Here is a 14,118-nt window from a genome sequence, read left to right as displayed (position 1 = left end):
TTTGCCTGCCTCTTGGGAGAAAAACTACTTGTCGAGTGTTTTGTTTTGTTTTGCTATATTTATCTCCATGATGCAATGGAAAATGGAAATTTTTCCCTTAATTTATTGAGAAAATATTGTGAGGATGATTTTGTTAGGGCATGCTATTTGGCTTCTGCTAATCCATGATGATATGTTCATCACAATCAAGAAGTGGGCCAGAGATGAGAATATTTTAAAAAATTCAAAGAGGGAATAGATGTTAGAACTCAAAGTTGAGGCTGGACTATTGATTTGAGCAAGCATTAATTGTGAGCAGGAGGACAAGAAATCAAATCAACGGGCAAGACCAAATGAGCATTACAGATGATTGGTGTTGCTGTTGAGACATGATCATAAATATGGATGGGAAGGAAAGGGAAGACAGGAAATAATATAAATCAAAATAAATATTTATAGTTTATGTAAATCTGTTATTCTGCATCATTAGAAAGGAAAACAGGTAAAGTTAATGATTAAAAAAAAGAACTCAACTCCTTTTTAACTGATAACAGAAGTTCAGAAGGTGATACAAGGCCTTAATTTAAAGATCATATAGAACTACCAGTCCATACAGCCAGCCTCAGGGAGTAACTGGGAAATCCCTTCTTTATCTCCTCACTTTCCTCCTTGCTAGGAAGGCCATTTGTCTTTCCCTGTTTCCCAGGCCAGAGTTCCAACATGTCATTGTTCCCATGTGATTAAGGTTAAGAAGAACTACTGGCCCTCTGTGTTATTCTTGACTCTAATAGGAGATTCATATTGGACTATGTCTTTTGAATTAGACACTGAAGAAAACAAACTTCAGTTTTGCTAGTATTGCTTGCTTCTTGTCATATAAATTGTAGATGTAACTATTAATAATATTTAAATAATGAGAGAAGGACTCAGAAAATCTTGTTCTGCCAAAATGTCAGACAATCTTTTGTGTGTTTTTGCTGATAATCTTTGTAACTCATCATTTAGTACTTGTTTTATAAGTTTGCAAGTGAAGACATTGAGTTTCTAAGATATTGTAACTTGTACACATTCATTCACTTTAAGTAGTGAATCTAATCTCCATTAATATCACCTTTCTTCCAAGAATGAGCAGGAGATTAGGGATGTGTATGCAACACCATAGAAAAGGCTAGAATTGGGGAAAACTGGGTACAAAGATTATCATTTAAAAAGAGAACATATTCAAAAATACTTTAATGTGGCTATCTTCTTTTACCTAATTATATATATGTGTGTGTAATTATGTATAATTACATATATGTATTTATCTCCAGAGTATCCTTATATCCTATCAGTTTTCCCACAAGTTAGTCATTTCAGACAGAGATATTAAGGTGTTTTAATTATCTAACAAACATGGCTAAACTTACCTCAAAAATATGTAAAAGCACTTATCTGAAAGAAATGCAATTATTTAAAATGAAGACATAATTCTTCTAGAATTGAAAAAGTTGATTCATTGATATAGTGGTAGCCTCAGAGATTTTGAGCTGCAATTGTGAAAGCCAGATAAAATACCACAGAACAAATTCACAACCCAAAAGAGAGTTCAAGAGACTGAATAGGAATTCAGTGGTGGTAGAAGAACCAGATCCATAAATAGTTCTGCATGAGAATGATTCAATCTGAGGAGACTTAGAACTGTATAGAGTTACAGTCAACTGGCAGCACTTTTAAGTTAACATACTGGATCGTCATCAGTAATGGCCCATTTTTTCTCTCACCGTAGAATGTGCAGCAAATTGCCCATATTTTAATTAATTTTCATTTGTTGAACTATGAACCCGAGTGAACCTCATACTAACCCCTTGTTCATTGTACAATAGACCATGTGTTAGGCGGGCTTCGTGATCTTTCAAGAATGAATGGCCAAGTACAGAAATCTGCTTGTGTTATTGAAGGCTAAAAATGATTATTCTAATGTGTCTGTTTATTTTGCACGTTTTCTCCCCTACAGTTACTATATCACCTAGTCAATGTATTTGTCAATTGTGAATGTCTTTGTTGTTGCAGATACAGATGTGGTGTATAAAAGCGAGAATGGACATGTCATTAAACTGAATATAGAAACAAATGCTACCACATTATTATTGGAAAACACAACTTTTGTAAGTAATGATAATTAATTACTTTATGTGTTTCAGTACTGTTTAGAAAGCTCTCTAGATGTACATAACTCTGTTCTTCAGCTCCAGCATTTGTAAAGCATTTCAGGTGAAAAGTTGCGGCTGGAATAGCATGAGAATCAGTAAATCTATTGATTAAAAATATCCCGTGACTATCTGCTTCATTTTCTCCCCGTTTACTTTTGTTAGTAATTGGAGAAATATTTCCATGAATAGTAATTGCTTAGAAAGAATCATTTTCCCAGTGTTTTATATATAACATTAGTCATACAAATGCCTAGGTTAAGAAATGGCTAGTCTAGCCTTATTTATTATTAACTTTCCCTTCTTTCTGACTTCTTTCTAGTTCTGTTGTTTTCTTGATCAGATGGAAAGGCTTTCCAAAGCTGGTCTTCCGCTGAGGTTGATGTGTTTTACTTTTAGAATTTAGGATTCTCTCAGTACCATTTCACTTATTTTCTATCACTGTTTCGCCAACATGGTTTAAATTACTGTGTGTATCTATATTGGTCTTAATACACACTTTGTCTTTCTGAAAAATCTAGTACCCTAAGGTTAGGAGACTTAGCTATAATTACCTGTTTGGTAAGTGATAATGAATTACTATTGCAAATGTTTAAAATATAGCTACTCAACACCAATGAAAAATAGTACACAGTTACTTACTTACTATTTTATTGTAATTAAACTTTCAACAGACTGCCAATTAAATGAATTCATAAAATACAGACAAAATATATTACAAGCTCTCAGAAAACCTCCACAAAATAAAAAGATAAGCAAAATGGTTGGCTGCTTTTAAAAATGTATTCATACTTGTACACTTAAAATAAACATTTAATCTTCATTTTTATTATGGAATGGCCCTATGGAAGAAATGGACTAAGAACGTTCTGTTTAGTATTTTTACATATTAAAAAGAAAAGGTCATTACAATCATTAAGTGATTATATATCATTGGGCTAAATTTAACCAGCCAACTAATGTACATTAATAATGAGGTCACCAGTCAGAAGAAAAATAATGACATTTTTGTTTTTAAACTAATTTACAGGGAATCAAAGAATAGCTACTTGGTGTGCAACTCTTTATGGTACTCATGGGATGTCAAGGATATGTACAGCAGATTGCCTACTGTCTAAGAATGTGGATTTCCTTTGGGAGATAATACTAACCCTTATGGAGAATTTTAATAAACAGTATAGAGCAGTATTTACTATTTCTTCAGTGGGTGGTCCTCAGGGATACTAGAAAAAAGCCTAGAGAATCATTGAGAAATACTGTCAATAGTGGAAAATTAGCCATTAGTAAGAAGATAGGAAAGGAGACAGAATTCCAAAATCGATAATGATGAGAAGGTATGATAATAATATACAGATTAAAGTCAGAATGAATGGATTTTTAATAAAATTAGTTTGGGGAACAAAAATGGAATGCATTTTAATTTTTGCTTTTTTTTTTTTCATAAAGTAACATAATGTTATGGAGATTCTAGGCCCTCAGTAGCCAAGCATTCAGGTTAGATATACTCAGTGTATGAATTATTCTATTATGTGACTGTGCCTTATTAAATACTCATTCATGCAAGTCAATGAGGTTTTCCCCCGTCACTAATTACGTTTTTGTTTTCCATTATTTATTCATTACTTTTTTATTTTCCATGATACATCAAAGAAAAAAAAAAAAAAAAAAAAAAAACAAAACTTTTAGATTCTTATTCCATTATCTTAATTCTTTTTTTGTACTACACACCATCACCATCTCATATCATCGTGGTTTTCTCCATGTGCTAATTAATGCTGTTTTATCTTTGTGCTTTTGTGTTATATCTTTTTAAATCCTGTTGAGGTCTCTTTCTATTCTCCTCTATATTGGCCATGACTCTTAATTACCACAGGGTCATATTTAGTAAATATCTAATTTACTTATCTTCTAAGATTCGTAGGCTCCCTAAGGACGTTTATGTCATAGCACAGATAATTAAGCAATTTATAAGTCCTAGAGGTATCTAAATTCAATGTGGGGGGAGGGGTTAGAGGAGTGGAAGGTAGCATCAGTTTGCAACCAGTTACCCAAAACTGAGAACACAAATAGGAATTCCCATAATTCCAGATGATTTCAAAGGAGCTTGTTTAATCATTTTCTCCTAACTTCAAGATGGCATTATTTAATACACATATGTTTTTAAGACTAACATTAGGCTAAAACCTGGATTTAATTTCTCTTCCAGGAAACTCTGTTGAAAAATATATTTTATTGAAACAAGTATTGCTGGTTTTTCTGTGAGCAATTATCAATATTTTAATTATAATAATAATTAATTGGATCTGATCAGTATAAAAAGCTTTGTAATGAAAGCATGACAAGTCGTTTGAGAAAATAAATATACTATTGATAAAAATGTCCTAAGAGAATGGCCTGTTCTATAGTAAGACATATTATGCTAAAACATAACTACAAATATATTTTAAAAATTAAGTAAATTTAACATCGTATTATCACTTTTCAGCTTAAACACATTTTAAATATGATTACTGTGTACTTTTGGTTAGCAGACTCTATGATTAAAATGAATATTGGGCATGGTTACCAAAATAAAAAGTACTTTTTTAAAAATGAAATAATTGTGTTAAGGCATTCTTTTGGATTGAAGGTAGGTAGATTTCTAATGAAAGGAGGAAATTAAGGGGCATATAATTTTTGAATTAGAGGATGGGAAGTAAGTGATTTAGCCTCAAAATTGCTCTTTATAATTTCTAAGTGTTTGGAAATGTTATCTCTTAAAGCCAGAACTATTTCAAACAAAAGCTCATCCACAATGACAAAATGAGGAAAATGTTTCCTAACTATTAGCTATACTGTTTCCACTGTCAATAATTTGAATATCACCAGTGGCCATGACTGAACGTACCAGCAGCCATAAATTATTTTATCAAATCACTTTTTGAAATTATAAGGGGGTTGTAAACATAAGTCGAAGCCCCATGTCCTTAAGTATAGTTAAGATTTTAAAATTATGTATCTTTTTTGTTTTTTTAAGACACAAACTCTTGCTGTCTTGCCCAGGCTGGAATGCAATGGTGCAATCATAATTTATTGCAGCCTTTAAACTCCTGGGCTCAGGTGAACCTCCTGCCTCAGCCTAATGAGTAGCTAGGACCACAGGTGTGTGCCACCAGGCTCAGCTAATTTTTTAAAACTTTTTTTTTTTTTTTTTTTTTTTTTAGAGATAGGGTCTCACTATGTTCCCCAGGTTCATCTTGAACTACTATCCTCAAGTGATCCTCCTCTGATGGCCTCACAAAGCACTGGGTTTACAAGCGTGGGTCACAGAGCGTGGCCCCCTAAAATGTATATCTTATGCATTAATATGAAAAGGAATAATTGAGAGATAAGAGTCTCATCTGAAATCTTTGAAACTCTGTAAGTCTATTTAAATACATTCTACTAAAAATAGCCATAACACAGGAAGGAAATTCATATATGGAAGCAGAATGGTTCCAAGCAAAATGTTAGTTACATATTCATTGGTCTAACCGTTTACTTATATCTAGGTCATTACAAAATAGTAGGTTTGGGAAGAACCAAGGAAGATTCATAGATTTATAATGCAAACAGACAGCATCAGCTGGCTTGGATGCCATCCTAGTGTTTTTGGTTTTGTTTCTTGGTTGTTTTATTTGTTGCGCTGCTGGTTATATGGAGGTGCTAGATCCAACTGTGTACCACTGTGAAATCAAGGAACTTATTATTCGATTTGTGTTTGAGGAAATAGGTGCCTTATTAAAACAATAATAACAACAACAACAACAAAAAAAAACACAGTAGCGCAGATAAAGAACTACTTAACAAAGGCATCACAAATTTTACCTCATAAAATTTGAGATGAGGAAATATTATCAGAAAATTTGATTGGCTATGTGACCTCACATAATGGCCAATAGTAATGGAAAATTTGTTTAATTATTAGTAAGATTTGGTCTACTCAGTATCTGTTGGAATCCCAGTAGTGATAGACATCAGTAGTGTAACTAATACTGATTAATCAGTGAAGCCACCAGAACTGTACATATCAATGTTGTATTTTGACAGTATTGTTTCTTTCTTTCTCTAGACCAATGTTTATCCTCTGGGGGTGATTTTACTCCCAGGAGACATTTGTCAGCTCTGGAGACATCTTTGATTGTCTTGAATAGATGTGAGGGGTTTGCTGTGGGAATCTACTGAGTAGAGGTCAGAAATGTGCATCCTACACTTAACACAACCAGAAATGTCAGGAATGTAGAGTTTGAGAAACCCTGTTCTAGACAGAGATACAAGAAAAACCATGTGATAATTAGATGGCAATTTTTTGAGGTGGGATCAAAGTAATGACTTTTAAATTGGTCATTTTAAGGGAGATATTAAGCTGTGGCTTTCAGCGTCATTAGTTTCATGTACTTTTCTTCTTTTTAAGAACAACTCTGTCAAGAAGACCAGCATGCATGAGTAGGATCATTTGACCTTGGCTTCCTCTCCTGTGTGTATTGCTGAGTATAAAATAAAAGTGTGACCCAGTTTTCTTACACTTTTTGGATGATACTTCTGATTGAGACTTTTTTGTTCAGATAAGTTAGTATCACTTATTTTGCCATTTTCTATTTTTTTTTTTTTTTTTTAACTAGGAAGCAATTGTTCCTTTTTAAGATAGAGGATAAAAACTGATGGCTACTGGGGACTCCAGTCAGCATAATTGCTTTCATTGGTGCATTGTGCTTATGAATAATTGAATCTCATCGTCTTTTGCTTGGGCATGTCCTTCCCCTCGCTATAGCAGTTACCATTTCCTGTTGCTAGATACCTTCATGTTTATCTTATTTTTATCATCCACTATGAAAATATTTAGATACTTATTATATCCACAATATTTATTTAACAATGATTATTATGTTTATTTACATTATTTAGGTAATTTCCAATTCAGTCATCAAAATAGGATGTACCATTGATGTACATTTAGGGAAATAAATGGAATAATACATGTTTCAGCAAAGATTGGACAGTTTCTATATTTAGGAAAGAAAACATTGAATCTATCATAGATATTTAGGCTTTTCAAAATTTTCTGTAAGTTAGATATATGTGAAAGTGAATTCCAGTATAGCTTTAAAAGTGGTGGTCATTAAAACAGGAAAATTAGAAAGAACATTTCTGATCCTTACCCTGGAAGTCTACTCATGCACTATTTTAATTAAAAGTGTGAGAAGAAATAGTCTTGTTGCCTTTATGTGTTTGCAAGTATGACAGGATTACCCTGCAGTTTCAAACAGTTATTCATACAGTTCTCCATAGGATTAAAGGGCTAAAATTGACTACTACATTATTATTTTTTACCCTAAATTACCATTGTGAAGGATCTAGAAATTAGATTCTGCTAATTTATTCATGAGGACAAAGTATCTCAGATGGTATGACCATTTTATTGTCAATAATGATAGTGTTATTAATAAATCCACATTCATAGCCATTTAATTATTATGTTTATTGTTGAATGAGTAAGTCATCCTTATAAAAAAACTAAGTAATATATAAACAAAATTATCCAAGTAATATAAAAATAATATAACTAAATTGTTTTCTTCAGATAGGAATAAAATTATGACAAAAATAAATTAGATGACACTTGTTTAATTATGTGAACTAGAACTTGGTTCAATCTTGTCTGATAGATCCTCTTAGATATATGCAATAAAAAGATTACAATTCCAGTGTTGATTTTTTAGAAGATTCTTATTTAGTCTCTTTGGAGCTGGAGATGTCAGACAGGATGCTGGAAACCAACAGGCAGCTAGATTTATAGCAACTGTTTGCAATTGTTTTGGAATTTGGCTTCCTGAGAGGTCAGCTCTCTGACTTGTATCCAAGACCAGTCAGTCCAATTTGAGGAAGTCAAGTCTCTCACTTAAACATTTGATGGATATTTCTGCCCTTCATTTTCTTTCTGAATAATTTTATATATTGCTGCTCCCACTCATGGAAAGCCAATTAGACATTTTAAAAAATATTAGTCAAAGGATACAAAGTATCAGACAGAAGAAATAATAAGCTTTTGAGAAACACAGCAGGGTGACCAGAGTTGTTAATAATGTATTGTGTATTTCAAAATTACTGAGAGTAAATTTCAAATGTCTTACTATGAAAAGATGGGTATATGAGGTGATAAATATGTTAATTAGTTTGATTTAATCATTTCACATTGTGTATTCATCCATATATAGCAAAACATCACATTTTACCCCATAAATATATACAATTATAATTTATACATTAAAATTATGAATAAAAAGAAATTTTATAAAATTATAAAACACTCAGTGTTTTATTAATTTATGATGGAACTTAAGCAAACAAAATACGTTTTCAAGAAACTTTTCAAGCTTTTGAAGTTGATGATAAAAAAATAAGTTTTCCCCTCTTTCAATCTTTCAGAATACTTCAGTTTACACAGCTTTGATGATGTAGAACTATGCATTGCCAAAACTGCAGCCCATCCACACTCTACATTATATAATACAGATATTTTAATAGTATGTTGGAAATATATTAAATTAGTATTGTGGTTTGCTTGTGAAACATGCATGAGCATTCAAGGAAGTTCAATTTTTGGTAAACATCAAATAATAATGACAGCTCATTATAGAGCTAGAAAGCATTTTCCCTGTCTCCTACTTCAGTTTAAAGTTAAAAAATAAAATAAAATAAAAAACAACTGAGGCCCAGAGAAATAAAGAGACTTTCTCAATATATCTAGTGCAGTCTTGAGACTAGGGCAAACATTTCTTGATTCCTAATCCAGTGGTGTTTTTAATATTACTAGCTGAGAATTCCGTTCAAAATACCTTTCAAATAAATTTAAGAATACATAACAATCCTTTAGTTTTTTATATATAAAAATAGTCTATGTTTATTTGTGGAATTTTTACTTAAACCTTTTAGGAAAGATGCTTAAATTAAATATATGTATGTTTATAGGTATTTATTCATATGTTCACATAATACAGATAGATGATAGGTACCTACATATAGATCTATGTATATATGCAAATATTGATCTATCTATATCTATCAATCAATCAATCAGTCTATCCATTTTACTACCAGATAATCAGGAAGGAAACATCATATAGTGAGTGTAAAAGAGGAAAACTGTAAGTGTGGTTTACATGGCTTTGTTTGCCTTAACTTGTCTGAAGTCATATTTGTTTTTAACAGGTTTTAAATATTGTGATGACTATAACCCGTGTCGTCATTGTTTCCATCCATATGTTTTCAATTCTTGTTGAAATACTGCCTTGTGAACAAAGAATGACAACCTTGGCTGCATTATACACACACACACACACACACACACACACACACACACAACTACCACCAACCAAGCAGCACCTATTGTTACGAACTACTACTCTACTTCTCTTCTTTCCCCTGATATATCTGGCTGAAATAATCTAGTTTATATTTGAATTTCTTCAGTCTGTTAGAAACTTGTAGAGATTTTTCTACCTCTCCTTCTTTATAATGTTGAAATGACTCATTATGTCTTATTACTTTATTACTTTATTTGCCAACTGTTGTTTGGACCCCTGTTGTGTGTCAGATAATATTCCAGATTCTGGGGATACAATGGCAAGGCAAGTTTATCAGACTGACAATAAATAAGTAATTCATTGAAAATACAAGAAAATGTCAGCTAGTAAATTTAAGTCCTTGTTGAAAAATAATATAGGGTGAAGTTTAGAGAATGATTAGGTGCTTAGGAAAGACTCACTATGGAGGTAACATTTCAAGGTCAAGTCGAAGAGTTGTGTAGGTTCCAAGGCCAGTAATTACAAAGAACATAGGATTCAAACTATATAGATCTATTCCAAGAACGGAAAATATATAAGTGGTAGACATGGGTGGAGAATGGTACAAGATGAACTCCATAAGATAACTAGGGGAAAGATTTATATTGAGTTTTGTAGGTCAAGGTTTTATTTTGTGAGCAATAGGTACACTTTGAAGAAAGAAGGTGGCAATATCTGAGTCATATTTTAAAAGTACACTCAGTCAATTATATGGAGAGCATTTTCTAGGGATACTTAAGTAGAAACGGAGAGACCATTCTGAAGGCTATTTCAGTGATACAAATAAGAGAAGATGCAGGGCTTGAACTATGTACAGAGATGCTAATGGAGAAGGTAAAAGGTAAGTGGGTGGAGGATTTGCTTGGAGATAAAATGGGGCTTTGTTGGTTAATTACCTTTAACCTGTTGGAAATAGAGGAATCAGCATCATCTCCGAGGTTTTAAATGTCATTAAATGGGTAATTCTATTTTGAATATTTTGCCACAATTTTTGACAATAGAATCTATTTCATGGTTAGTTCTTATATGTACATGTTTATGCATGTTTTCTGTGTATAACAGTGTAACAGAGGAATTTTTAGAAGCCTGGTTGAAAAAAAATCTTGAAATAAAATTAACAAATTTATAATACATAGAACATAGACATGCAATCCATTATGTCTTGGGGCTTAAAATATATTATATTGCCTATGATTATTTGATTGAATTACTCCATTATATTTTATATGCTCTTTCTGTCCCAACCACAACTACAGCTGAAGATACAATAGAAAGAAAATAGGAGAGCTCCTGCCATAAAGATCTCATTATGTATTAAGGGATATATACACTAATCAAATAATTAGATATATAAATATTTACAATTTATGATATAGAATACTTGTGAAGTTTAGGAATATAAGAATGAAAGTTAAATATTGCTTTTACTTTTATTGCTTAATATCCATGTCAGAATTTATAATGCATTGGCCATATCTGTTTTAAAGAAGTCACAGAAAGCTTCCCTAAAGAAATGAAGATGAGCGGGGCTGAATGGTTCACGCCTGTAATCCCAGCACTTTGGGAGGCTGAGGCGGGTGGATCATAAGGTCAAGAGATCGAGGCCATCCTGGCCAACATGGTGAAACCCCATGTCTACTAAAAATACAAAATTAGCTGGGCATTGTGGCACATGCCTGTAGTCCCAGCTACTCAGGAGGCTGAAGCAGGAGAATTGCTTGAACCCGGAAGGTGGAGGTTGTAGTGAGCTGAGATCACGCCACTGCACTCCAGCCTGGCGACAGAGCGAGATTTCACCTTTAAATAAATAAATAAATAAATAAATAAATAAATAAATAAATAAATAAATAAATAAAAAGAAATGAAGATGACTGCAGATAAGTTGAGTAAGCAAGAATATGGTTTGAGCGTAGTGGGACAGTCGTGAAGCATGGAGTATTAGAAACAGAATGCCATGGTAGTGGGAGCAGCACAAGGAAGGGGGAAACAGGTTGGAGAAATAAGTGGTGGCCACATCATGCGGGTCATGGTGCTGAATTTTGAAAAATGATCAGATTTGTTTTTGGAAACAAATGTTTTCCTGTTGAAATGAGAGAGTAAGTTAAAACTGAAAGTTGTGGCTCAAGAGTGGATAAATAAAGACACTATTGGATGGCCTAGGCTTAAGATTATAAGCAAATGGACTTAGGCAGTGGCAGCAGAGAAGTGAAAGATTTGAACGATAATAATAAGTAAAATAAGAAGAAAGTAACAGAATAAGAATATTGTGGTTGGGGATGGGGGTTAGAATGATGTATCAGGGATAATTCTTGAGATTTTGGTTGTATGACTTAGTTGAAAGGGGAGTTAACCACTGAGATGGGGAATTCTGTGTGAGAACCAGGTTTGAGCATATGGTTGGATGAAGATATCTGTTAAGCAGCATTTAGTAACCTAAATGGGGAAATCTATCAAACAATATTAGGGTGTCATGTTTCTTGATTCAAATGTAAAAAATAAACCTTTAAATTAAAAATAGTCTCCACTTCTAGGTGGAGGTTGCAGTGAGCTGAGATTGCGCCACTGCACTCCAGCCTGGGCGACAGAGCAAGAATCCGTCTCAAAAAAAAAAAAAAGTCTCCATTCCTTAAAAAGAAGGAGCAGAGTTGTGGATCAGATAGTAATTCTGTATTAGCAGTTTGAAGAACTTCTAAGGTGGTTGCATGGATTTGCCTTCCCAGCAATCGTATAAGAGGGGCCTGATTTCTTCACATCTCTGCAAACTGTGTTCTCACCTATTTGATTTTAACCATTTTAGTGGGTGTGAAGTAATATCTCGCCATGGCATTTATTTGTATTCCCTTAATTTGTTGATGATATTGAGGATCTTTTCATGTGCTTCTTGAACATTTCTATATCTTTGTTGGCGAAATATCTGTTCAAATTCTTTGCCCACTTTTTATTGAGCTCTTTTCTTTTCAATTGCTCAATTGTAAGATTGTTTTCATATATTAAAAATCAAGTTCCTTGTCAGATACATAAGTTTGAAATGTTTTCTTCCAGGTATGTTGTCTTTCACTTTCTGGGTGGTGTCTTTTGATGCACCAGATTTAAATGTTGATAAAGTCAAATCTATTTTTTCTTTAGTTTTCTATTCATTGTTAATTTAGACTAACTTCTTTTTGTGTGTTTGAGAACATAATAGATTTTAATTCCTATATTTAGTTCCATTATACATTTTGAGTGAATTTTTTAATATGATGTGAGGAAGGAGGTCCACATTTATTCTTTTACATGTGGACATACGGTTATCCATGTAACATTTTTGAAATGATTTTTTTTTCTGTTGAATAATTTTGGCACCCTTCTCAAATGTCAGTTGACCACAAATATATGGTTTTGTCTCAGCACTCTATTCTATTATTCTATATGTTTATCTGTAGGTCAGTAGTTCAGTCCTGACTCCTGTAGCTATGTGGTGAGACTTGTAACCAAGATGTGTGAGCGCTTGTACTTTCGTCTTCTTTTTCAAAATTGGATTTCTGTGTCTCTTTCATTTCCATATAAATTTTAAGATTAACTTGTAAAATGTGCAAAGTCAAAGGAAGCTAAGACTTTTGATAGTGATTATATTGCTTATGTAGATCAATTTGGAAAATATTGCTATCCTAACAAGGTTCTGATCTACGGACGTACAATGTCTTTTAATTTATTTAGATTTTTAAAAATTGCTTAAAAGTATGTGTTATATTTTTCCATCTAAAAATCTTACACTTTTATTGTTAAATTTGTTCCTAGGTATTTTATTGCTTTTGTGGCCATTACAAATGTAATTGCTTCCTCCATTTCATCTTTACATTGTTTGCAGCTAGTGTATAGAAATGTAATGATTTTTGTGTATTGATCGCTTATCCTGCCACATTGCTGAATTTGTTTAATAGTCCAGGCTGTTTATACTCATAAGGGATTATCAGTCTGTAGCTTTTTCCTTTTTTCTAATTATGTCTTTGTCTGGTTTTGATATCAAGATAATATTAGCCTAGTAGAATAAGTAGCAAATTGTTTCCTCCTTTTATTTTTTGGAAAAGTTTGTGAAGCATTTTTTTTTTTTTTTTTAATGTTTCATGGAACCCACCAATGATACCACTATGGCCTAGGCTTCTTTTTCACAGGAAGTTTTAAATTTATTTCATCAATCCTTTTACATGTTATAAGCCTATTCCAAATATATATTTCTTCTGAAATGTATATCTTTCTAAAACCATCTTGTTTTGATCTAAATAACTGAATTTGTTGATAAACAATTTTATAATATTCTGTTATATGTTCACTTCTGTAAGGTTGATACTGATGCCTCTTCTTTCATGCCTGATTTTAGTAATTTGAATCTTTTTATTTTTTGTCATCCATCTATCTAGAGGCTTGCCAATTTTATTTTTCTTTTCCAGGAACAAACTCTTAGCCTTATTCATTTTCTCCATTTTTTTTTTTTTTTTTTAGGCCCAGATATAACTTTTTTTCACCTAAGCTTTACTATTTCCTTCCTTCTGCTTGCTTGTGTTTAGTTTTCTTGTTTTTTTCCTAACTTTTTTTTTTTTTTTTTTTTTTTT

At 32.4% G+C, this 14,118-nt stretch overlaps 1 protein-coding gene across 1 annotated transcript in view; it reads left to right on the top strand.

Moving 5' to 3' along the window:
• The window catches only part of DPP10 (dipeptidyl peptidase like 10), a 629,039-nt gene that overhangs the window by 342,047 nt on the left and 272,874 nt on the right, over positions 1 to 14,118 (top strand). The window contains exon 4 of the mRNA XM_026449363.1: positions 2,032 to 2,126. Coding sequence (XP_026305148.1) covers positions 2,032 to 2,126 — 95 coding nt within the window. The remainder of the gene's footprint in view (positions 1 to 2,031; positions 2,127 to 14,118) is intronic.

This window comes from Piliocolobus tephrosceles, chromosome 11 (assembly GCF_002776525.5).
Source record: "Piliocolobus tephrosceles isolate RC106 chromosome 11, ASM277652v3, whole genome shotgun sequence".
Lineage (NCBI taxonomy): Eukaryota > Metazoa > Chordata > Mammalia > Primates > Cercopithecidae > Piliocolobus > Piliocolobus tephrosceles.
The sequence above is the reverse complement of the archived record's forward strand: the minus strand, read 5'-3'. Positions and strand labels throughout refer to the sequence as shown.